Here is a 27,076-nt window from a genome sequence, read left to right as displayed (position 1 = left end):
TATGTTAACATGATTCATTAACCATTTTAATCAATGTTATTTTAATCGGGGGCAGCCTTTTAGTTTGGTTTGCTACAGTCATGCTAAATGAGCCCAAATTATTCACAGTCATTGAAGCCTTGAGGAATGATGCAGTCATCTCCAGCTCATGCCCATTATGAATGCATGACATCTGCCAACATGAATGCCATAAGTAAGACTTAGCCAGACACAACAGGGCAGCCTCGGGGCAACACTGTGCTTGGACAGTCTGTATCACAAGGAGATAATTAAGCAAAGCCTCTCCGTGTTTTCCTTCCCAGAGCTTGTCATGACCATCCGGTTTCTGCCTACAAATTTGTCGTACAAGGGCTCGTGTATTTTGCTTGTGGTCACTTTCTAAGCTAAGCAACTATCTGCCAAATATGCCTAAGTAATTAAACAATTTTAGAACTCATATTGCTAATTTTGGGATGATACTATAGTTTATTTGACAGCTGTGCTCTGTAAATCAGGCCAGAGGGGAATATCATGAGGCTATGAGAAGAATCAAATGAAGGATAATACGGGCTGAGGAGAAGCCGCCTTGCCAGGAATTTAAGTATCTCTCTGGAGATATGCAAATTGAAGACAATCTGAAATCTCAATATCTTCAAGATCTCTCAGAAATATTTTGCCTTTCCCTCCATCTTAGTAGTTACTATTCTAATGAATGTTTCCCTTTTCAGAATCCAGCAGGCAACATATACAGATCTGGAAAAGACACCAGTCACCTTGTGCCTCCTTTTATCTTGCTATTAATTACAAGAACACACTACTCAGTCAGTGGCTCCTGGCCACATTTCATGTATAACTGTTTTTCCTCACAGCACCATCACTCTGTACAGCAGTCAATTTACAGAGATACCTTCCTTGAGAATATCCACTGGCTTAAGAGTCATAACCAGCTGACCAGCCAAGAGAATTTTTGGAGATGGGAGGAGACAATAGTTTTTATTGCCAACCTATCCACAGGCTATCAGTGTGCCACAAATGACTAGGACTGGTACATGGGGACAGACGGCTTCCTAATATTGACATGGGCTAGCGATCTTCCATGTTTCTACTGGAAAGAACTGATAGCAGTTTTTTAAAAATGTATGGCAGGTCTACCATAGCTTTGACCATTAACTAACTTTAACTATGGTTACCTTTATTGAACCTAGTTTCATAGATGTGCTGATCTGCAGTGGAACAGCCAGATTTTGAGTCCAGCAGCACCTTAGAGACTAACCAGATTTTTGGGTATAAGCTTTCAACAGCCTATACTCTCTGCTTGTGTCTGACAAAGGGAATATTGACTCTCAAAAGCCTATATTCCAAAAATCTTGTAGTCTCTAGGATACTACTGGACTCAAATCTAGACGTTTTACTGCACCTGAATAAGTATGATTTGTAAAATCATTGCTAGTTACTGTTAAATTTAGGAGTGGTCTCTTTTACAGAGATTGCAGATGGTTAATCAAAGTTGTTTAATTAGATGATACACTGCATTTAGACCTCTACAGGTTGGATCCTAAGTACCATCAAAACAAGGTGCTGGCCTTTGCTGTTCTCCCCTCCTTTCAGCAGTACCATCAGACCCCAGATTTGGAATTGTGAGACTCATGTGGTCTAACAGCCTCACTGATTGGGGGCTGTGGTAGGCAAAGGGGCAAATTCACCACTTCTCCCTCTTCCATCAGCTGAGCTGTGCTGATATTTAATTTCCTTCACCATTCCTGTGCCAGCCCCAATAATCCACATGGCTGTTAGTCCACAGTAATGTCTCAACTCCAAGAAACTACTTTCCAGAGATTGCTGAGAGGAAGAGGACATAACCAAAAACTGGGTCTTTCTGCTATCAGGGCACTATGAAGGCTGCAAGTGCCATACATATGTAAATTAGTGTCATTATTTAAATGAAACGAACAATAAAACTGACTGATCATAAATGAGAACAAGTGCTCTAGTTCCAGACTAGAATCCACAACAGACTCACAGGTTTCTGGATGAAAAATATGGTTACAGCTCCAAAGAAAGGTGCCTCAGTCATCAGGGGTTCCAGTATCAGTCGTAGTGTTCCATGTAGCTGTAAACAAATCAAATAAAAATACGGCAATAAGTTCATTACCAGGTAGGGGGAAAGTATAACGTTGTAAAGCGGCTGAAAATGTTGGATAAATGCAAACTGTAATATACTCACCTGTATTCCTTTCACTCCTACTTTGAACTTTGACACTTCCATGTTAATTTCACAGTCCCCTATATAACTGAAAAAGAGTTTAAAGAGCACAGCTTGTTACAGAGGAAAAAGGATACAAAAAGTTTAGGCCTGTTTAAGGCCCTTCTTACTGTACAAAGGGCCTTATTTTAGCTGCAACCTGGTTTGCACAAAAAAACCAATCAACAAGAAAACCACCTTAAGCTTCTCCTGTGAGTAGGGCATGAACAAGTTTCTTGGGAGTAAATCAAGTTTGTAAGAGTCTGGAGCAAATTCCTTTTACATCACACTCATCCCTTTAATCTGGGAAGTAGGCAACTGATTTTCAAATCAATCTGCTTTCTTACCACTCAAATCTTTCTTACCATGTGGTAATACACTGCTTAAAACCAGCAACCCTCCTGAGCTTAAAATGCATGTGTATAGTTTTCTAATTTTTTAAAAAAATGCAATAATTTAATTTACGGTAATTTGTACTCAACTCTGGAAAATTCTACAATTTAGTTAAAAGATAAAAATAAAACAAAAGTCTGCAAGTAAGTTATATTCTAAGTAGAAGTACTAATTACATTTATTTACTTTACATTGTCATTGCTCAGGATGTGTGACCAGATCATATTAATAATAATTATATATGAAGGTTAGTAAGTGTAACCTCTTACTCACAGACTCTGTTATTTCATAACCTGTGTCACACAGGTTCAGGGATACAGTAAGCTCAGACAGTCACAATTCACCCCTGTCTTTCCTATTTTAAAATATATGGAACCCTGACACTTTCACATATCAGGGCCCCTCTCTCTCACAGAAACACCACAAAATAGGCCAGCCCAGTCCTCCTTTTAACCATCCCTCACTCAGACCCCGCACAAAGCTACTACTGTGTTTCCCCAAAAATAAGACAGTGTCTTATATTAATTTTTGCTCCCAAAGATGCACTATGTCTTATTTTCAGGGGTTGTCTTATTTTTCCACTCCACAACTGCATGCTCTGGTGTTCTGTTCGACAGGCATTCTTCCCAACAAAAACTTTGCTACGTCTTACTTTCGGGGGATGTTTTATATTTAGCACTTCAGCAAAACCTCTACTACGTCTTATTCTCAGGGGATGTCTTATTTTTGGGGAAACAGGATAGGGTTGGGGACTTAAAAACTTCTTTAATCACACGCTGCCACCATTTGGTCATTTCCTAACATATATCTGTATATAAGCCAAGATCGTAATTTGTGTGGGTGCTTCTTTCCCTCAGATGGCATTCATTCTGTCAGCTGTATTAACCATGAACAAGAAGTTAACTCTTACTGAAGGTTACAAACACTGGAGTGATTCATGAGAGAAAACGGTACAAAATTATAAAGTAAAAGACATATGTACAATGTTTACACACTTATTTTCCTATCATGGGAATGTCATTGTGAGGTACCCACCGGTTCTTAAAACATATCAGGTTATCAGAATGCATAGAGGGAGTTTAGGCACAAAGTTTGAACAAATAAACATTCTGGTGTTAATGCAGCAGGTTAATTTATCAGTTAATGCAGCAGTTAATTTATCAGTATTTTCTTCACAATTGGACACAAAGATCATCTAATAATGCCATTCTAAGCAGAGGTACACCATTTTAAGTCCAAGAAGAAGGATGTAATTTTGCTTGACATGGCAAGTGTAAGTATTTGAACTGATGAATAGATACCAGACACAAGCAACCTGTAAGAGGCAGTAAAATAAACTCAGTTTAGCTGACGCTCATATGCCACATGACTCCCCAAGCATTTAAACTAAACTTGAATTTCCTGCCGCTCTGCATCCCTTTCCCTGATTCAAGAGGTTTAGCACAGATGTCAATCCTGCTCTATACCAAACTGGTTGTTTGAGTTCGCATGACAGCATGCTTATACGACTCCTACAACTCGTGGATTCCCTAATATGCAAAGAACCTGTTCCAAGCATACCAGTGATGTTGTGAAAGGCAGCAAGGATTCAACACACAGAACCCAACTTCACATGTGACACCTCTCTGCTCACTATAACACAACTGCACTTTCAGACATTTTACTCTGGTTCCTCAAAAATATCAAAATGTATATGCAGTGTGTAACTTTCCACCAGGATAAAATACACACATATACAACTAAGATCAGAAACAGAAGGGATGAAGGCATACTTAGGATTTTCCCACATATTCAGAACTGACACTTATGTGTGGTAAATATTTGGTATTCCACCCCCCTCCCCCCATGTACACTACACCCTCCCTTTACTGCTTGTATACATGAAACTCCATTGTGGAGAGCAATTATGGGCTTTTACTCTCTCAAGCACGTTCAACAGGAGTCATGCAGGAAAAAAAATACATGTGTAGGCACAGCAGTAACAACACTCATTTCAGGAAAGAAGGGAGGATCTGGAAATGTTTCAAGTAGAGGTAGCACTAAATCTGCTTTTCATTAACATGTCACAGTGAGCTAGAATTTATCTGTTTTTGTTGGTCATATGCTTGACAACCTCTGAATTTTGCACCTTTGTATTATATTCTGTAGCCTGGAGTCACTAGCACACCAATTCTGAACTGTCATAATTCATTCACTCAGTTTTAACAAAAAAGTCAGACACTGTCACATACAATGTGTTGCCTTTTAACACTTTTCTTTTATCCTTTCATTTCTTTTAAACCAGGGGTCTGCAACCTGTGGCTCTCCAGATGTTCATGGACTACAATTCCCATCAGCCCCTGCCAGCATGGCCAATTGGTTGCAGACCCCTGTTTTAGACTTTATCTGTGGCAGATCTAGGCTGTCTGTTTCTCAGGGCTACAATCCCTTTAATTTGTCCTGCTTTCCTCCCCTACAGACATAGAATAAGAAGAGCTGACACCTCAGTTAGGAAATAAGAAGGGCCAGGTTTATTTAATTATTTATTTACATTGGTCAAAGGAGATCAGAAGCACCCACAGGCCAAACCTCATTCCAAAATATTTGTAGTATGGGCGATTGATAGGATGCAAAACAGTCAAGTCCCATCTTGTTTGAACATCTTGGAGTTTATGGACAAGGGTACTCTGGTTCTCAGTCTTGAGGCATCACATATGCAAGATTCAGCCTCCTGTTTATCAAACCTTCATGATCCTTAAGGAAGATGTGCCACTTTTGTTCCTCTAGCCACAAGGTCCATGGCTTCCTGTCCCATGTCCATGAAAGCCCCAAGCCTGTTCTTCACAACCCAAATGATACCCCAGGGTACTAACCTCAGCTGTACTGCACACCATTCAAGCAGCTTGACCCACACTGCTACCGGAACATGGAATACTAATCCCTAGACGTTACTGAAACTGGTGGATTACCTGTTCGCCTTTTCAGAGAAAAGTAGGAGAAAAATCCATTGGGGCTGGTGCCAATACACCAGAAGTAAAAACATAGCCTGCGCCCAGTCTGAAAAAAAAAATACAGGGAGGGTGGGGGTCTCCCTCTCTAATTGTCAAAAAGAGAAGGGAATAGGCCTCAAGTCCACTCTTATGCAGCTTTTATCCCGTTCCCCAAATCCATCACAAAGAAACAGCACAGTGGCTCATCTGTCCACTACTGTGGCAAATTGTGTTCCTTCTCTAGCCTCTCTGAGTCATAGATTCAGGAGCTGCCTTCTGCTTAAGTAATGAGTTTCTGAGCCTCTGCCATGTATGAATTGATTGTTAATTATCGGTTCTTATTTTGGGGAGTGGAGTGGGAAGGAGAAGAGGATTAATTTTTTTTAAAATTTTGCCAGCAAAACCAATTCTAATTTATTCATGATCATTACAATAACAGTGATCTGACTGCAAAAGCCCCTTCCCTCAGAACTAACTATTTAATTCAAGTAATATCAAGTAATTCAGGAAGTAATTAATTTGTTTTCAGAGAAAAAGCAGGGGAAAGCAGAATCTTTGATGAACAGGATTTACTTCTCAGTAAATGTAACAGTAGAGTTTGTAACATGGGATGGGCACTGCTTAACTTTTGCAGAAAATATAGGGCTATATTAAGAGCTACATGAAACCACACTTGCAGATTGCTGTGGAGAAGGAATGACTGAACAGTGACAAAAGCATCCTACTGTGGAAGCAACCAGAACCTCTCATGAAAGTTATAAACAGTTTCTGCAGTTAACTAAAGTCAGCGGCAGATCACTTGGCTAGACAAAAGGATGGGAGGAAGAGTCACAGCAAGCACTGGAGCAAGAAGCAGGAAATGATTTGGGGCGAGAGCATCACAGAAGAGGGATTAGATCCCCAGAATGAGAAGATTCTGTTTGCATCTGTATTACACCACAAATTAAAAATTCTGTCTCTGAATTTGCAATATTTAGATTTAAAGTGGGAAAACATCAACTAGTTAAGGTGGTAAGTATATCCCCTGATGCTGTGGGAGGTATAAGAAGAACCTAAAGATGAAATTTATTTAAAGTATTAGTTTAATCATTGTTAAGAGAAAGGATGTAAGGGGAACAAAGTAGAACATTCCTAACTTTCAGACCACAACTGAATATCTGAGCATGTGGCAGCCCTGCATCTCAGCCTCCTTTCTCCCCCACTGATATTGACTGACGTAAAAAGATGCAACACAACATTGCTGCGGGTGCAAGCTTCTCTTTCCCTGTTAAATCGTATGATGAAGGATTGTTGGGATTTTGCAAGTGTCTGTCACAACTCAGTTGTAACAGCGTCAACAGATTGTATGTAAACAAGTTGCTGAAGTCATTGTTTATGACCTGATCTATTGATTAGCCATTGGTCAGTCAGATAGCCAGTGGTGGGATTCAGCAGGTTCACACCACTTCGGCAGAACCAGTTGTTAAAATGGTGCTTGTAAACAACCAGTTGTTAAATTATTTGAATCCCATCACTGCAAATAGCCATTGCTTACATGTTAGTGAGCACGTACATCTGAAGTTATAAAGTTAACTGTTTCTTTGTTTGAACAGACATGACACCACCAGCACGAGCAGGTGAGACAGCAGATAGGTAGCAGGATGTAACCAAACATACAGTAATGTAGATGTGTAACAGGAAAGAAAGGATTTCTTATTTTATCTCCACGTAACCCTCCCTTATAGTTATTAAACTCATTTATAAAAAGCAACGGAGAATCTGTCTCTTTTGTTCTAATACACACACCCCAACAAGGATTAGCAAAACTGGCAGTGAAAGGATGCCATGATTTTATTTTTCTGTATATTTCTGTCACACTAGGTAAAATATCTGACTTTTGGTTAGGTGCTTAATCACATGAAATTTGAACTCTCATGCGTTTGTTTTTCCAGGCCAGTAAATTCCAACTTCCCAAGAAGCTGTTTCAGATGCCTTCTCCCCCACCCCCCGCTCCGCCCCGCCCACCACAAAACCCAAGAATGTTCATTCTCTGGTAACTAGCATGGCAGCTATGGTTGCCAACTCCTGGTTGGAGCATTCCTGGAGATTTGGGCCTGGGGAGGGGCCTCAATGGGATATTATACCACAGATTCTACTCTCCAACGCAGCCATTTTCTCAAAGGAAACTGATCTCTATAGTCTGGACTCTATAGTCTCTATAGTTGGCAACCCACATAGCAGTTCTATTAAATGATGGTACCAGGATCATAGAACACAGCTTTTAGCATGCAATGATACACAGTGGACAAGGAGGGTGGTTAACCCCTCTTAAAAGGAAAGATACTGTACATCTTATCAAAACTGTGGCCAGGAAACTGGTGCCTACTATTAGATCTGATTCCTGCTTCTCAGGCAAACTACTTCCTATGTTACAGCACAGATTATTAATCTAATAATGGCTCACTCATACCTTGTAGCCTACTGGTCACAATTAGGAGTCACTTCAGAAGAATTAAAATGGCTGTGATGCTCAAGTGAACAACAGCTCACCCCTGTCTACGGAAGAGTGAAAGGCATAGGAAGTAGGAAGAAGATTTTCCGGGGCTATCTCCTCCTGTAAAGTTTTTGGCCCCCTAGCAAACCCAGTAATATTTGCCCCCCCCCCACCCGCCCAATCCATGATAATCCATCATGCCCAATCCCTCAAACTGCATTGAAACTTATTCCCTGCTTCAAAGGAAGATGCAATACTTATACATCAAAAAGATGTTTATGAGTAGATGAACGAAGAGTTTGTCTGATTTTCTCCTCTTGCTCAGGACCACATTAGCAATGGGTTAGATATAACTAACATGAAATTACAGCCACACACACTGGGATCTTACAGGTCATGATCTTCCCAATACCAGGTTGCATGAACAAAGGCTACATTCAAATATATCATGCATGGACAACTTCAGTACACATGAATAACTGAATTTTTCAGGGTTTGCATTCACATACACTGAAGTTGCATACAACACATGATAAATAAATGTTTTCTCCCTGTACATACAACATGCAACCACACTTATCATGGGCAGCACACACTCCTATTATGGGTGCTTGGCAGTATCCCAGAATCTGTGACTGACATCTAAAAAGAGTTATTATTGCAATGTGATAATAGTTCCCTTGTGACAATCAGTCAGTTCATGTGATAGTGTGGTTTATTTTAACTATGGCCAGCTTACGAAACTGTGATTCAGCTCACAGACACTCAAACCCTGGTTTTTCTCAACAAATGCTGGTCTCATTTTCTTTCTTTTTTTGTGTAGCCCAGGAGGGCATTGCTACAGGACAAGCCAGAGCTAAACTGGAGTTATGCATAGATGTCTGTTCATATATCACATGAAGCCATGGTTAAGACTAAATGAGGTTAATAACCAGTTTCAGTTCCATTCTAAATCATAGTTTGTGGAATTGATTGCATTCAGTCACATTAACCACATTTAGCTCAAATAAACTACGATTTTGTGATATGCCTGTAAGTAGACACCACACAAGAGTCAGCTACAAAACTGTTGCGCAGATGTAATACTGATGAATTCCCTTTAATGGTCTGAAGCAGCAGCTAAAAAGAAATCAGTCATGAGCTCAGGGATGGCCATTATATAGTAAAAAAAGATACAGTCAATTGACCAATCTAACATCTTAAAGCTAAAGCATTATTAGAAAAACAAAAAGGTACTCTAAGGAACTAAAGGACTGATAATGCTAGTTACAAAAATATAAAATGTTTTCAGTATCAGTGTTTGTTTATACGGAATATCTGACAATATTTGGCTGTGGTCAAACAACCAGTGTAGAAAATGCTTTAGCCTAAGCTAACACATTTACAAACCACTGGTCATAGTTGTAATGTTAGCAAGTGTGTATGAGTACAATGCTGTCAAGTTGCAGCTGACTTATGGTGATCTCTCATGGGGTTTTGGAGGCAAGAGACTTTCAGAGATGGTTTGCCATTGCCTTCCTCTGCATAACAACACCCTGAACTTCCTTAGTGGTCTCCCAGTCAAGTACTAACCAGGGTTGATCCTACTTAGCTTCTGAGATCTGATGAGAACGAGCTAGTCCGGGCCATTGTCAGGGCAGTTGTAGTATGACCAAGTGTTTTTTTAAAACACTTGTTTAAAAGTTCAGAAATAGAACAGCCTACTAGTGCTGAATTACCGCACGATGTAAGAATATTTTGACCCTACAGGATAATCTATTCTTTTTAACAATCTTTCAAACCCCATTGCAAAAGGATGTGAATTTATTGTCGAAGGCTTTCACGGCCGGAATCACTTGGGTGCTGTGGAGTTTCAGAAGCCTGTAAGTCATTTAAGCATGGATTCGATAAGGCATCTGTGGCTGGCATCTTCAGAGGAGAAGATGCCAGCCACAGATGCAGGCGAAACGTCAGGAGAGAATGCTGCTAGAACACGGCCACACAGCACCCAAGGATGTGAATTGTTTGTAAGAAGCAAAAGAATACATGTCCATTGCCACTGCCAGATAACCAGCCTAACTGCACAAAGCCAGGGCAGAACATGGATGGATGAGTACTGGTATTTATTTATGATTTCACTGTTAGCTTGCCTCTCTCCCCACTGGAGACCCAAAATAGATGTGATCATTCTTTTCTCCTCCATTTTATGTTTACAACAAGCCTGTGAAGTAAATCAGGCTGAGAATATGTGACTTGCCCTACTGGGTCACTATTTCCGTGTTGGAAAATAACCGGCAGATTTTGGGGGTAGAAACCGGGGAGGGCAGGGTTTGGGTTGGGGAGGAACCTCAAGCAGCGTATAATGCTATAGAGTCCACCCTCCAAAGCAGCCATTTTCCCCAGGGGAAGCAGTCTCTATTGTCTGGACATCAATTGTAATAGTGAAATATCTCTATCTGATACTGGGCAGTTGGCAACCCTACAACTACCATGACAAAGTGGGGATTTGAGCCTGGATATCCCAGATCCTACCTTTATACTCAAGTCACTACGCTAAACTGATGAGTCTCATTCATATCCCTTTTGAAAATAATGGGGGAGGATGAAGGACAATCATATATGACACCCAAATAGTTTTGAGAGCAATAGAAAAAAATTAACGGGCCTTGTCTGTTTACAGAGCACTGTGACAGACTAATGCACATTTTGTGACCACCCTCCCCAAGTACAAGATCATGCAGAGAAAAAGCCTTGTACAGAAGAAGAAAAAATTGTACCAAGCAACAAAAGAATAGGAAAACAATAGCAGTGGTGTACCAAATATCCAAATGAGTGGTGAAAGAACGATTTTTTGTCAGACCCCTCACACAAAATGATGACCTCCATGAAAATTCCAGTTTCAGCACTAGATCCCATATATGCTTACCCTCAGGGTTGGAGTGAGGGGGAACTGCACCCGCGGCACATGTGCTCCCTGCACCCCTACCCTGCCCCACTCTGGAACGCCCCTGCACTGGTGCGCACCCGGTGCATTTCACAACCCCCCTGGCCCCTCGGCTCCATGCCACTGCTTACCCTTCTGTTAGTATGATTCAATCATGTTAACAAGTGTGGAGAAATGGCTCCCCCTTCCCTTTTTTTCTTTTGCTTCCCCTTCTCCAACCAGGTACCAGAAATTTGGAGGACTTAGAAATCCCAGAGAAACATCAGGAAATGCTACCTGACCTAAGGGGAAATGATATCTTGACCCAATCTGACTTGGTCAAAGGAGGGTGGGGTCTGGGATCTGATAAATTGCGGGGAAGAGAGAGGCGAGGTCTCTTGGCTCAGGTCTCTCTGGAGGAGAGCAGAGCTCTTGCCTGAACTGGGAAGGCAGCAGCCATTTTCTGGACCATGTGCCGGGTAATGTGAGCTCTTTGCCAATTGCAACATTTTAAGCTTTAAGGACCTACCCTGCTTTCTACCATCTCCGAGCCAGGGTATGTATTAGTGATAGGGGCAGGGGATTTGTGTTTATATCACCTTTTCTTTGGAAACCCTTGCTAAATCTGGTGCTGTGCTAAAACATATGGTAATCACTTTTTAAAAATAAATACTTTTTAAATCTTAGATGTGGAGGACAGTTCTCTGTACCACTTATGCCCTACTGTCTTGGACACGCTATTTAAACAGGAGGTAGAGGAAGGCTGAGCAGCTTTTCCTCCAGGATCTCCAGTCCACCCTGTGGAACCCAGGAGAGGGGAACCAAGGGGAAACTGAGGCAGAGGCCTCGCAGTTGGAAAGGAAGCTGGGAAATCCTGATCTTCCCCTCACAGTTGGAAAGGAAGCTGGGAAATCCTGATCCTCAAATGATCAGGTGTTGGCAGCATACCCAGAGAGAAAGCTAGCCCTCCCCAGGAAAAGTCAGTAACTCCTGGGGGTTTGCAGAGTGTGAAATAGGGCCTGCCAGCCAAAAGCAAGCCCATTTTGCCACAAGAATGGAACTTTATTTTACAGGTGTGAACAGAAGATTCCTAACTCCTTCCCTGTTTCCTCTGAGCCATAGAAAGGTTTGGCAACTACTCCCAATTCATGAGGTAAGGCTGCATTCTCCCAGGCGCTTAACTGGATGGGCTGGTTTTTCTGGGCACCTGAATCCTCCCTGTACTGGGACTATTCCTCATTATTTTATCAGCTGAGTTCTTCTGAGAGTTATAGGAGGACTGAAAATAGGGCCAGCCTATTCGCGATGGAATGCTACCTCCTGGTTTAGTTTAGCTGTACCCAAGGCCACCTTCAGTTCTTTTTCACAAGCATAGCTAAAGGGCAAATATCTGACCAGTGTATGGGAATCACAATGTCACATGAGCAAAGTTATTCTAGATCATCTAGAGCAGGGGTCTGCAACCTGTGGCTCTCCAGATGCTCATGGACTACAACTCCCATCAGCCCCTGCCAGCATGGCCAGTTGCAGTCTTTGGGCTGATGGGATTTGTAGTCCATGAACATCTGGAGAGCCACAGGTTGCAGACTCTTGATCTAGAGCTAAGATGTCTGAGAAGGATACTGCAGCCTCTGTTTCATTTACTTTATCAGGAGATCCAGGGAACATCTAGGCTAGGTTTTCCCAAGGCACATTTTCCATTTATTTTTAAGGTCTAAGCCTCTTGTTATACATCCAAAACAATGTATAACAACAATTTTTTTTAAAAAAAGAAAGCAGCATAATTTTAAAAAGGCATCAAACAGATACAATCCAGATAAAAAATTTTAAAGTCAATTAAGACAAACAACAAATTACTCATTAAAAAGGATGAATAAATAGTTCAGCGACAAAAGTAATACAAGTACTACCAACTCATAAATCTACATACAGAGGTATTCCATGATCATATATCACCACTGAAATAGTCCTGTCTTTACAACTCACTGGCATTCTTTAAAAACTATTTTCATAACTGTCAGAAACCCTCTTTAGGACAGAAAGCTGAGAAAGGCCAGCATGTGGAATTTTTCAGCAGGAAGAAAAGCCATAGAACAGGGGTCTGCAACCTGCGGCTCTCCAGATGTTCATGGACTACAAATGCCATCAGCCCAATTGGCCATGCTGGCAGGGGCTGATGGGAATTGTAGTCCATGGACATCTGGAGAGCTGCAGGTTGCAGACCCCTGCCATAGAACCTCACTTTATTGTGCAAAACCACAATCCTGTTTGTGAATTTTCCCCAGGTACTACTCACAGTGTTCAGGCACATCTCTGTACCCACACAAGCATTTTGTGTTCACTAGTTGCAAATGCAACACATACAGCTCTACATGCAGCCACCTGAATAATCTGTCCTGCTTATTCTGGGGCAGAAATCTGGAGAGAGAAAAAGTGGGGGGAAATGGTCCCATATAAACTAGATGCAAGTAAGGATCAGCTTGCCATAGATGTGCCATCATAGAAGCAGAGGCAGCTACAGAATTGGGCATCTGTACTTTTCATTTAAAGTACAGGAAGGGAAAATTGTTTGGAAGATAACCTGTCCAGATGCACAACATCCCTGCCTTGGTTTTGGTCTTGTTTCCAGGTACTGGAGTTGCCAAAGGTTCAACCCTTTTGCTGTGCACTAGGCCCACAATTTGCAGCCAGCGCACTGAGTGATCTGACCACTAAACTCAGAACTTGCCCAAGATGTAATTTCGTGGGGGGTTTTGGCTTCATTGGTTGTGATCTTATTATTAGGTGTTTTGGTAACTTTTTGGGTGCCTATTGGAGAAGAAAGCAGGGTAATAGTTGACTAGATCAATAAGTAATATCAAATCATCAATAGGAAGACATTTCCCAATGGACTTCCATTCCTCCAGCTATTTTCAAATGTGTCTCACTATCAAAACAAATGTCACTGACTTTCAGTTGGCCAAAGTGCTTTTTAAAGAGAAAACAAGCTACCCAACCTTGGAATTGTTAGGTTTCATGTTCACTGCCTCTGATCCATGGAAAGCAACTCAGTCAGAAGCTTCATTTCCCACTGAATCAACAGGACCTTTCATTTTGCACTCCATCATCAGCCTAGCTGACCAACGCCAAGATGTATATAAAAAAGCAACATTATACTACCATATTTGCAAGTCCAAGATCACTTGTCTTCTATCGACTTCCTTGGTATAGGCCTTTACTCCTTTGATTTTAGGACACTGAAAACAGGAAAAAAAAACCCTCAGCCATGCTATTTGATGTTAAGAATGTCATATCCCAAAATGCTCTGTATACCACAGAGAACAAATAAGATCTCTTGTTATCAGCCATTAAAATAAGCCATTAAAATAAGAGAAAAAAACAATATTTTCAGGAGAAGAGAATCTATCTTAAAACAAAAAGGAGCCAGGCATCTCAGTTTGCAAGTCCCTTCCAGAGAACTGAAATTTTGATTTCTAGAAAGGACTACATAGTACTTTTCTAACTTAATTAGAACTCTTTCTAAAACTAAAGCAATATCTTCTCAACTTTCGGGCCTAAACACACCAAAGTATCTGGCACTATACCTAGAGCAAGCATCAGAAGAGACATATGAGTATAGCACATATTGTACATAAGATTTCAGGGGTCAAAACCCATTTCTTTAGATGCTTTAATTTAGTGGACTTCGCAGCTCTCAGAAGTTTAACAAATTTATTGTGGATAGTCTTTACATGCTACAAAACTACATTCTGTTTATCCTGCAACACAGTTAAACAGCTACCTATCTCAAACTGATCACTTGAGAGCTATTGCTACAGTTGAGGAAAAACACCACCCCGGAAAAATCAGAGGGGAGAACATATTTCCAGTTCAATCCTCTGCAACTACTCATGCCCTTAACTCAGCTTTTCATTCTCCATGTGATCATCTTACCTTCTCTCCAATATGGACTTTGGTGAATGTACAAGTTTTCAGATGAACATTCTTTGATCTGATTTTTGGTTCAACAACATCTTTAAATGTTTTTTCCATAATGGCTCCAAAATATGGCCAAGCCTGCTCGAGAACCTAAATAAAGCACAAAGCATATTTACAAGGAAAATATAAGGAAGAGTAAAAGAACTCAGTGTCATGAAACAGCTAGTACTACTACTGTAACAAGAAAAGTGTTTAGCTTCTAACAATTTTTTAAATTTTAGGAGTTACTGTGTTCTCCTCCAAGGATTGCAACACTGATACCTGACATGAAAGCAAAGGCACATACAATCGGAGAGGTGAATGGCCTTGCAAATTTCCCATTATGCAAGATCACATGTAATGGGTGGTGCTTTCTTCTCTATGTATTATACCACCCAAAAATTCAGTTGTACATGACCTTGTGGAAGTGGAAATGCAAGTATGATTGATCAAGTGCAAGCAGCTACCACAGTCTGTCTGGCACTTCTGCTTGTGAAAGAACCCTACCATCTTTAATTTAATTAGATCACTGTGTGATTGAGGGGAAGAGGAAGAATTCAAGACTCAGGGTCCTGCAGTCTGGTTCACACAACACATAATTGTTTGCTGTTTTGTCTGAATGAGACAAGAACCACCTCTTCCCATGTCATTCTGCTCTGCCCAGTGTGTCATTCCCAACAGATGCAGCTGAGGTGGATGGCAGCCACAGACAGGGCTTTGCCAGTAGTGGCACCCCATATATGGAACGCTCCACCCTGAAAGTTCATCAGGTGTCTATACTGTATTGTCGAAGGCTTTCATGGCCAGAATCACTGGGGTGTTTTGGGGATTCCGGGCTGTATGGCCGTGTTCCAGTAGAATTTTCTCCTGATGTTTCGCCTGCATTTGTGGCTGGCATCTTCAGAGAATCTGATGGTAGTAAAGCAAATGCTACTGGAATACAGCCATACAGCCTGAAAACCCCAAAACAACCCAGGTGTCTAAATTGCTGTCTTTCAGGTGCCAGATAAAGATGGCCTCACTTGCCTGGGCTTCAGTTGTTTCTTTTTTGGATTGTTAGCACCTGCTTTTATAATTTCACATTTCATCTGCAGTTGTTTTTATTTCCCTAGCAGCATTTTATTCTGCTTATTTTAGCTAAACTTTGCTTCCTTTTTGGGTCTTCAACAGGTTTTGAGAAGTTTGGTTTTAATGCTTGCCGTTTAATTTTTGTGTATGTATGTGCTTTCAAAAACAGCTTTGAGACATTTTTGGACAGGTGGCTAAGAAGTAACATAAATAAAACAATAATCCATGCTGAACTACTGCTTGTTCAGACAGTGATTCACCTCCAGAAGCAGAAAGTCTCTTGGACCTGAGCCCAACTGACACCTAGAATACATAAAGTCATGCTATTTCCACCAAACCATGGAATTAGTTTACTTTCAACAAGAATTTTTTTCAAGCTTTGAACAGATATTTGTCGTTTTATTTGCCTTCTGATTTTCTACAGGAATGTTCAAATCTCACATTCCAATAGGAGTCACAGAGACTTTATAATGCTGCTCAAGATGATGCTTATTTTCCATCCCAAGTATTACATATTGTGCTTTCTAGATTGAGAGCTACAGCAATGCAGTGGTGAACAGAACTTAAGCTGTGAAGAAGAACATTTACTCTTCAATTCACAAACTGTCTAGGAGACCTAATGCAAGCCAGTTTTACTCTGCTCAGATACCCATTTCTGATCACTTAATACAGAGGGCGTATTATCCCTAAAGAACACTGTGGTATGATGATGTCACTGCCAGTTATGCAGCTAGAAGTGGGATCATAGGATACTGAATCTGTTAAGTCTCCCCTTCCTTAGTCTTCCAGGGTCTAGCAACCCACAGCGTTCATATACAATTGTAACTATGGGTTGCAGATGCTGGCCCTGTCTGCATAAGGCTGTTCTTGTCCAAACAACACTGTTTTACTACAAAGTTTGTGCTTTCTGTTTTCAACTGTTATTTTTTTCCCTACCTCTCAGATAGAAACAAATGCAACACCTATGCACAGGGTGCAGCAGTTAGTACGTAGCTCTCTCTTTCTTTAGCGGTGTATATATTTGCAATTTTGCTTGTAGAAACCTAAGGCATTTATACTTTTAAAATTTCATATGCCAAACAGTACAATTGTTGGCAAACAGCACAACACTGTTACAAAGGATGTATTTGCACTGTGAAAGCAGTAAAATATTTAAGCCTGGTTGAAAATGAATTATTAAACATTTTCCCAATATTTCTGGTGGAGGGGATTCCCCCAGAGAAAAAGCCACAGAAAAAATGTTTTCTCCCCACAGCTTCAACATTTCAGGTGCTAATGACCTCTTCACTAAATAATATACATCAACATACTTTAAACCATGTCCTTAAGTTAATACCAGTCATCTGCATCCAACACATGGACCCATCCACTTATTAGTGAATGTTCATTCAGCTGATGCATGTGCACTAAGCTACACAGATAGTTTTCATGCAGAATCAGTTTTTCTAGATAAAGTTTGCTTTGCTTTTGGCATCTTACCTTGTTCAGCCATTCTACCCGTTCAACATCAGGGAAGTGAACCTGGCAAAGGGGGGAAAAAGTTATGAATCAACTATGTCAATGAATTACGAGGCAAAATGCAATTCAGAAGGCAGGAGTATTACAGAAACTCAGGAGAATTTGGGGTGCACAAGACATTGGCATCTATATCTACATATATCAATCTCTTTATCTATGATGTTATCCATTCAGTCGTTCTCGACCCGATACGCAAGCTCTTTCCACATTTTTCGATTAAGTACTGCTTCCTTCAGCTAGTTGATGTTCATGCCTGTATCAGCTTTTATGGTATCCAGCCATCGTATTCTTTGGCGTCCAGGTCTTATCCCGCCATTGACAAGTCTCTCTATCTCTGGCTCATTCCGCACATGCAGAATAATGCACTTTCAAACTGCTTTCAGTGCTCTTTGAAGCTGTGCGGAATAGCAAATTCCACTTGCAAACAGTTGTGAAATTGGTTTGAAAATGCATTATTTTGCGTGTGCGGAAGGGGCCTCTATCTGAAACAGCAATGTTTTTTGTTTGCTTGTCCCCTTCCCATACGTTGCCAGTGATCTTTACTAACCAAATTTCCTAAAGGACAGAGCATTGGGTCCCATAAGCATCTTAGATCAACCTACTCCCCAATGGTACAAGTAGAAACAAACACTCAAGACAGTATCAGACTTTCAGCAACATGAATTCCTTCCTTCCAGGTATATCTAGGATTGCTACTTTCAGGTTGTACACACACTGCCAATGTCAACTCTAACACAGGGTGTTTTTAAAGAAAGGGAAAGCACACAAATACCTGAATCTGTAGTCTGAAGGGGAACAGTCAAAGAAAGACTGTATCACTTGGTTTTTATACGTTTTCAAAAATGACTCCAAGACGTATGAATTCTCCAGCTGAAGGCTTCATCAGATACAGGAAATATGCTCAATTTACTCACAGTGTGCAGACTTTGTCCTTAGAGTCATCCATACCTATCTACAAAGTTTCACAAAAAACTATAAGACTGAGATTCTCAGTTCTCTACAGCTACCAAAGCAATATGGGAAGATGATCAGCTGAATGCAAGACCATGGATTGGATCCTGCCTAAATTCCATGAATGGAAGCACAGTTTCCCAGCTTCTTCCCTCCTGAAACCATTCTATGAACAGTTGTTTCTTGACAGAAAGGGGCCCTCACCAGAAGTAACATGGGGGTTGCAGAGCTGAACCATTGGAGAACTGTTGCCAGTCAGTTAGAAAAGGTTGACTAGAACAGATGAACAAAGAGTCTGACTCAGTGAAAAGTAGTATCATATGTTTCTATAACCATGTTACATTTCTTGCCTGGTGTAGAGTACTTCCTAGAAATGCATAACACCTACATTTTCGAGCTTAAGTAATTTCTGATACACTTTTGATCAGACAAGAATATGTCATGCTTCTCTTGAAGTTGGCATAAGTTGTTCCAATATCCACTTTTCTGTCAGCTATTTTGTTGGAGCACCATCAATCATCTCAGTGTGTCTTACAAATTGTGCAGCACCAGAAGGGGCAGAGATGAAATGCTACCAGAATTTAGTAATGAGGGTGACAAATGCTACAGGAACCAAGCAGTACTAACCTCAATAATCAATTTGCATTGTTAAGATAAAAAAGGTTTTTCGAGTGAATGAAAATTTATTCACACTGATAATCAAACTACCTTGAAACTTTGAGATAGCCACTAATTACAACTAGATATAAACAAAGTCATTCATTGTATCTTCAATACACATCTGAGTTACTTTTTTAAATCCCTGAGCTCCTTAGAAGATTCTATTACCTATATGATGGAGGATATAGGTAAACCTGTGGTGCCCAACCTGTGTCCTAAAGACAGCCAGGGTGGTGAAGTACCAAAGATGTCAGACTAGGATTTTGGAAACCCAGGTTTCAAATCCTCACTCATGCTATAGAAGCTCGCTGGGCGGCCTTGAACTAGTCACACACTCTCAGCCCTGACCCTGGCAAGTATTTGGATGGAAGGCCTCCAAAAAATACCAGGGTTGTGATACAAAGGCAGGCAATAGCAACCCACCTCTCAACATTTCTTGCCTTGAAAACCCTATGGGCTCGCTATAACTCAGCCTTGACTTAATAACAAAAGACAAAAATGAAACAAAAACTCTGTGAATTGTGAGGTTCTCTACCATTCCTCCAAGCATGTTGCCTGACTCAGATAGCAACTGCAGAACACAATGAGAAGGGGACTATACCATTTTCCTCACCTGAAACAATTCTTAGGGAGGATAGGGTTGTCAGGTTTCTCCTCGCCACTAGCAGAGAAAGGGATGGGGTGGGGAGCAGAGGGGGAGTAGGGTTGCCAGATCCAGGTTGGGAAACTCCTGAAGATGTGAAGGGGAATCTGGGGAGCAACCTCAGTAAGGCACAATGTCACAGAGTCAATCTCCAAAGTATTCATTTTCTTCTGGGGAACTGATCTATGTAGTCCTGTTACCACATGGAGGCCGGCATGCCTAGAAGAAGACGAGATCTGGCCTACTGAGGAAAGCTGTAAGTATAGACATGGGCTTCCCTGCCAAGAGGAAAGTGGAATAGGGGAATGGGAGAGGAGACTGAAGTGCCTTTTTATGTGAACAGTCCAGATTGAGAAGCAGGCATGTGGGAATGGAAAACCTGCAACTTATATCAGACGGTGTGATACAGGATGTAAACCTCTGACCTGACTTGTATATTCTGTAATGTATGAAATTCATTCATTCATTCATTCATTCATTCATTCATTCATTCATTCATTCATTCATTCATTCATTCATTCAGTTTTTAGAATTCCCACTCCCCACAGCTTGTGTGGAGTGGAACTGGCCTTCAAACATTTGACATTAGGTTTCTGATAAATTCTCAGTGTATTATACTATGGACTTGATCATATTTAATAATCAGTTCTATTCACTAGGGAATGTATGTCAGGGAAAGATGATGAAAAAATGAAATGGGACAGTGGCCTCTGTGTTATATACTGGATTACTTTTCAAGCAACCTATATATAATGAAATCAAGTATATGCACAATTGATCAAACATAAGCAAAAAGAGCAAAATGCTACACCCAGGCTGCATACAATACTAAATGTGCAAGGTGTATAAATATCAGAACAGATAACAAAACCAACAAAAATTTCTAAGAATATTAAGAAAATTATAAGTCCACAATTATTATACAATTTCAAACTACTGCTTTGCATAACAGATACCATGATAGTGACTTCAAAACATATGGGCAACATTAAAATCTAATGTTGAGGAGTAGAATAATTTTACCATGAAAAATTATGATAGCTCAACAGCAGCAAGCTCATCCCAAGTTTGGATTCCCTGCACTATTGTGGACTTTATAATTTTCTTAATCATTTTCTTGGACATTTTGGCTGGTTTTGTTGTCTGTTCAGATATTTCTACACACTGTATTAATCTTATACGTTTAGTATTATATGTAGCCTGGGTGTAGTATTTTTTGTTTTACTTTTCAAGCAGCCATCTCCAAAATTCCACATGGTTCATACTGAACACTGACTAATTCTAAAGATCTTAAAAGAAGGATAAGTAGCCAATTCTTTTCAGAAACACAAAGCACAAACAGAAATAGAAACCTGGAAACTGAAGTCTATAAGGGAACCTAAGGATATCAAAAACAATTTACAGCTAAGATGATACAAGGATCCCAAATATTCTCCATGCAAGTACATGGAAGGAAGATCTTCTGAGGACCATCAATAAAGAATTGAAAATCAAGGCAGATTCTATTTTAAGATCATGACTGTCAGGTAGATATTTTTAACTGAAGTCTGTGCTACAATCCAATCCTGTTCCACCTCATAAAGTCGCTAAAGTTGTCTATATTTTTTAAAGGGAAGCCTTAACATTGAAACTGGTGCAGTCAAACAGGTTTGAAAGATTAGCATTGCTCCTTAGCAAGAATATTTATCACCATGACAGCTTCGCCCTTATTCAGCACCAGATACCATGACATGCAAATAACTGGGCCGGAACAGTTGCTCACTCTACAATGTTTCACAGATGAAAACAGTAGCATTCTCTGCTACATCAAAGGCTCACTGCCTGACCTCATCCAAATCCCACATTCATTAGATATTACTCTACTCTATGGGCTATACTTTAAATTGAGCATAACAGTTCAGCCTTTTTTTGAAGTGTACAGATGTTTGATTGAATGGTCAATCTCAGAATGAATCTGGTTGAAGAGCCATAAATCAAACATGTTCAGTTCTAGAAGGAGAAAGAAGATGCACTGGTCCTTGATGTTCACGCACCTCTAAACCCATACTTCAAACCAAGATGCCTCCTGACCACACACTTCTGAAACAAAAGAGAACTCCTGACAGAGGGCCAAAACCTAAATAACTTCTGTATATGCATGCACGTTAAAAAGTATTCCTAAAATTCATCACTTATCAGAAAACAGGGGCAGCTAGAACTTACGCAGTTGCAGAAAAGCAAAGCCAAACTTTACTGTCCAAGACAATAGAATGCAAACGTGATTTAACTTGCAATCTCTATCATTATCTGGGAATAAGCACCATTGAACACAACATGACTTACTTCTGAGCAGCCATGGTTAAGTTTGGGATCTTATACATTCCTTTTAATATGTGCCTAGGTGAACAGTCTACAGAAAACATCACGTTGCACAGGCCGTAAAGATTTTATAGCTGCCAGTGTATGTGTAAAGAAATGGGACCATAAAACATTCAAGTTCCATGACAGCCACAGTCCAGTGTCTGAAGCAATCAGATGATTGAAAGAACTGTTTATCAGTTCCCACAATGAGGACCCCTCCCAACACAGGACAGCACTATAAAAATCTCAAAGCTTGTATATATATTGAAACAGGAAACCCAGCAGGTGTGCCACCCTGCATTTCAGGGTTTCTCCCTGCATGACATACTGTAGGTTAGACTAAGGCATTTAAACATTACCTTCTGGAAATGTAACATTCTTGCAATTATTTTGTCATTTAAAACCTTGACTGCATGAAAGGGGTATTTCCCCCCGACAACTAGGGAAGAAGAATATCTGTTCCTTAAACTTCCACACTGTGTTTACAGAAACAAAGGGCGGCTTCAAACGGTATGACTGGAGAAAGGAAACTGGATATTCAACATTCAAGGCTGAATTCTATTTCAAATTTGTACAAGCCAGTTTTAAGCGTCAGAATTACCAGGTGTCCAGAGCTTAATATTTGGACAGCGCTACTGTTTAAATCCTTTGATCTGAGCCTCTTAACCTTAAAAGCTTGCCATGCCGGATCCTGTGTTAGTCAGCAGTTAAGGAAATACCTTCTGCATAATGCTGAAAGGCACTCTCTGTCTTACATGCCATGGAACTGAAGCATCACAATAATTAAAAGAGAGAGTCCTAAGACTCTGACTGGGCTGAAATCATGCCCTGCCATTACCAACTTGATAGGCCTTCCCTAGAGGCTTAGTTTGGTTAGTTAGGCACATCCATCACCCCTCTTTATATGGTACCAATACTGATCACATCTAAGAGGGCTGGTGTATATGAAATAGCTGTTGAAGTACTGTATTGGAACTTGGGAGACCCAAGTCCCTACTTGAATCCCTACTTTGCTATAAATCTCACTGACTTTGGACTAGCCAATCTATTTCACAAGGCTGTGTACACAAGAATTATCAATATACTTTTTAAAATTTTATCGTAATTTAGAAAGGGGCCATTTGTAAAACACTAAGACTTGGATTGTAGTGTCAGATCTGGCACACTCATAGTTAAACAATTTCTAGCTATTCTAGCTAGCAATAGACAATAGCCTTAATCTAAGCATTTTTTGGCTTGCCATTTCTACCCTAGTGATTATAAAAATGGGCTATAACAGTGATGGCGAACCTATGGCACGGGTGCCAGAGATGGCACTTGGAGCCCTCTCTGTGGGCACACGCACACAGAGTTCATCATGTGTGTGGGGGGGGTGGAAAATCACCCCCCCACACACACACACACACAAACATATCTAGGCTGGCCTGGGCCACAGAGCATGACGTGCACAGATCGCTGTGAGCAGGGAGGACACAGGCTGGTGCCTGTGCTCCGAGTGGCTGCTGCCCACGGTGGGGGGGGGGGGGACAGAGGAGGCAGAGATGCTAGAGAGGCACAGGGTGGTGCGCGCGGGACATGCTGGAGGCTAGAGCAAGCTGGCCCCTGCTCGAGCAGGTGGGGCAGAGGAAGAGGGAGCCAACCGGTTTTTTCTAAACTAAAACCTCAGCATTCAGGTTAAATTGCCGGGTTGGCACTTTGTGATAAATAAGTGGAGTTTGGGTTGCAATTTGGGCACTCGGTCTCGAAAAGGTTCGCCATCACTGGGCTATAAGATACCCAGGCACCTAATAATTTGATGTTGGCAGCTAGAGATAGAATGGATATTTTGAGGGTTGACAGCCAAAATGTTGATGGAAAATAGTTTTTTTCCCATAGTGATTACGTGATATCCTAATTAAATGGCATAATAGGGAGCACAGCATGACTTGCTGTGGCAGAAAGAAATGCTTAGGTTAAAGCCTACTAGCTATTGCATCTGCAGAGCTTCAAATCATAACAGTAAACTCGCACTATTAAACACCCAAAGGTTAAAGATACATCCAACTTTTGGGAACCATGAGGACTTCCTAGGACCTAGAGGATGTAATTTCCTCACAATGCAAGATTTTCTAATAGCACAATTCAAAGTACCTCAGAGGCAGGTATAGCAAGTTATACTGCTTCACTGAATGTAACTGATTTCTGAGAGAATTATATTGCAGACAGAACTGTAACTCACTCAACAACTTATTAAAGGCACCTAATCTGATTTTAAGTTTTCCTGTTTAGCTTCTGACTTCACAGTTGTGTTTTCTAAGCCCTAAATGTTGGCTTTGAACCCTTGACAGAAATGCTGCCCGCCAAGGTCATTGTTTCTATCTGCTTCATATCTCACACTCTTTTTGAGCTGAAAAGAACAGCATGGACTTTACTAGCAACTCAATGGTTTCTTTGGAACAGTTAGTGCATTGTGGAAATGCTGGAGGATACTGGGAGCCCCCCAAATAGTCAACAGGCTAAAGTGGGCTTTGTTTCTGGGGAAGGGCTCAAACGGTCTAAATAAGACTGTTCTGAAGAAATTTGAAAAAAGAAAAGGACTGACGTATCATAGGTAAATATTCTTCTCATACTTACATGATCAATATTAATCTTTCCAGCTAAGCTGGAATCCTATGCTGCCAAACTTCCAATAAAAACAAAACAACCCAGCAAATGTTTCAGTAAAGACTAAACAGCACCTAGATTTTAAAAACTGACCTGAATCAGACCAGACATCTGTCTAGATCAGTGCTGTCTGCTCTGGACAGCAGCTCTCCAGTGTTTCAGCTGCAGGTCTTTCACATCACTTACATGATCCTTTTAAATGGAGAGGTTGGGGATTGAATTTTGGATCTTACACACATTCGACCACTGAGTTGCAACTCCTTTATCATGGCAGAGGGTTTCACAGAATGAGAAGTGTGTCATCTGATTAAGTGACCTGCAGTCCACAAATGCTACAATAAATCTCTTAAGTCTTAATTGCGCTATAATACTCAGTTTTGACTGCGCTGGAACCAATTTCAGTGGCTGCCCCCTGAGACCGGATATTTATGTGATGCTAGTGAGCAAAACAGCATCTCTTTTCAACTTCATACAGGTTCAGCATCTTGTTTAAACAGTGCTGCAACCCATGCCAAACAGTGACATATACTTAGTTAGCATGCCAACTCAATATCTACAATGGCAAATAATGTCTGGCCCACAAACTATGCACACTTATCTGCTTTGTGTAGGTTATGGCACACTTTAAATGAGACCCAAGGTCCGTGCCAAGTAACACGGAGAAGGTCCTTTGCCTGACCAACATCACCCTGAAAACTGCAAAGAGAATTTCACTGGAGACCAGAACAACGTCAACTTTTCAGCTCTGTTTCCAAGTTCACTTTTCAACTGAACTCTGCCCTCATGGTAAACTCAGGTTCAAAACTTTGTATCTGGCTTGAACAATTAGAAAAAAAATTTAAGTGCTCAGTACTTCATTTCACTGTAAAAGGAAATGAACTAGGGACTTGCATCTGTCCTGAGGGATGGGCAGAGATGGCTCCTCCTCACCTTAACAGTTCCAGTTATTCATTTAAAAGTATGTTTCACCCTTCAGCATAAGGTCAGGGCAGGTGAATAAATTAAAGAGAGAGTGTCATCAAACATCTTGCTTATCAAGGCAAGATCCAAACAGTCCAGAATTCTGTTTCCAACAGCAGCCAGTCCTAGGAAGCAGCAGTGCAAGTGAAATAACACTCAGAAAAAGTCTACAATACAGTTCAAATTTAAAAACCAAAACACGGTGTATGGCTCAGCAGTATTACAAAAATGAGTTTACTCTCATTGTTCATAAGGTCTTTAAGGTCTTCTGCATTTCTCCACAAGTTACTCTTGGACAAATGTAATTTAGCCCGTTGTATACCACAATCTCCACCCCACCCCCCTTCTCAAGATGTGGTGGATGTTCCTTGAACATGATTGAGTAGCCTTTGGCTCTATGAACACACCAGAAAGTATAAGGACACCTACACCAGTTAGAAGCAACAACAGAATGTAAAAGACTTAACATTTCAGAAACAGACTAAAAAGTAATAATCAACCAATGAGATATTTGTTAAAACAGTTTTAGGCTATTAACAGCCATTAAAATCCTGGCAGAACAGCTAGCAAACATCTTTACTAGATGCCCACCAGTAAACACCAATTTGATTTTGATGAATTTCACTGGGAAGAGACTGCTAAGGTTGTGGTCCTACCATCAAGAATGCTCTTGTCCAGGATCATCTCATTGAAGTGGAATCCAGAACACAAAACTCTTGATAACTACCCATAAAACTATAATGGGATAGCGAAGTCTCTCCCCCCCCCCCACCCCCAATTGCTTCTACATGATCCTACTTTGAAAACATCCCATTGTTTGGTCCGCCAAAAGACAAATTGACTCAATGTCCCAGCTGAAGGTTTTTCTCAGCCCTACAATAAGTACACCGGTAGCATCGCAAGCATCCAGGTTTCACAGAACTCCTCGTCAGGCAGATACAAGGGCCGCAGCCGGTAGAGAGAAGATAACCTATCCGGCGAGCTCCTCCCCTCACTCACTCACCCAGGCAGGCAGCTGCTGCAAGGCGATGCCCTGGCTGATGGCTTGCTTCTCGTCCTCCAGAAGCCCGAAAGCGGCCAGCAGCCGGGACTGCTTCCCTCGCCGGTTCCTCCGCCACCATATCCAGACCAGCAAGCCGATCAGCACCCAGCTGGTACTGAGCCCCAGGTAGCCGGCCAGGTACACGGGCGCCAGGTGCAGCAGCAGCCGCGCCACGTACGAGCCCAGGTCTCGCAGCAGAAAAGAGGGCGGCTTCAGCTCGGACAAGAGGCGCAGCAACTCCCCCCCGCCGGACTCCGGTTTGTCCGGCCAAGGGTCAGCACCGCGCTGCCCCCCATCGGGAGGCGCCGCTCTCATGGGACGGGACGGGCTGGGCGC

The 27,076-nt window shown here is 41.2% G+C and overlaps 1 protein-coding gene across 2 annotated transcripts in view; it reads right to left on the bottom strand.

Moving 5' to 3' along the window:
* The window catches only part of ESYT3 (extended synaptotagmin 3), a 50,236-nt gene extending 23,160 nt beyond the window's left edge, over positions 1–27,076 (bottom strand). For both annotated transcript variants that reach the window (XM_048486879.1, XM_048486880.1), the window contains exons 1-6: positions 26,702–27,076; positions 17,463–17,504; positions 14,892–15,026; positions 14,118–14,194; positions 2,204–2,270; positions 2,000–2,089 (exon numbers count right to left, since the gene is read on the bottom strand). In XM_048486879.1, the coding sequence (XP_048342836.1) occupies positions 2,000–2,089; positions 2,204–2,270; positions 14,118–14,194; positions 14,892–15,026; positions 17,463–17,504; positions 26,702–27,055 (765 nt within the window). In that variant the 5' untranslated portion in view covers positions 27,056–27,076. The remainder of the gene's footprint in view (positions 1–1,999; positions 2,090–2,203; positions 2,271–14,117; positions 14,195–14,891; positions 15,027–17,462; positions 17,505–26,701) is intronic.

Source organism: Sphaerodactylus townsendi, linkage group LG02 (assembly GCF_021028975.2).
Source record: "Sphaerodactylus townsendi isolate TG3544 linkage group LG02, MPM_Stown_v2.3, whole genome shotgun sequence".
In the NCBI taxonomy this organism is placed as follows: Eukaryota; Metazoa; Chordata; class Lepidosauria; order Squamata; family Sphaerodactylidae; genus Sphaerodactylus; species Sphaerodactylus townsendi.
Note: the sequence above shows the minus strand (reverse complement) of the source record. Positions and strands in the feature narration are given on the sequence as shown.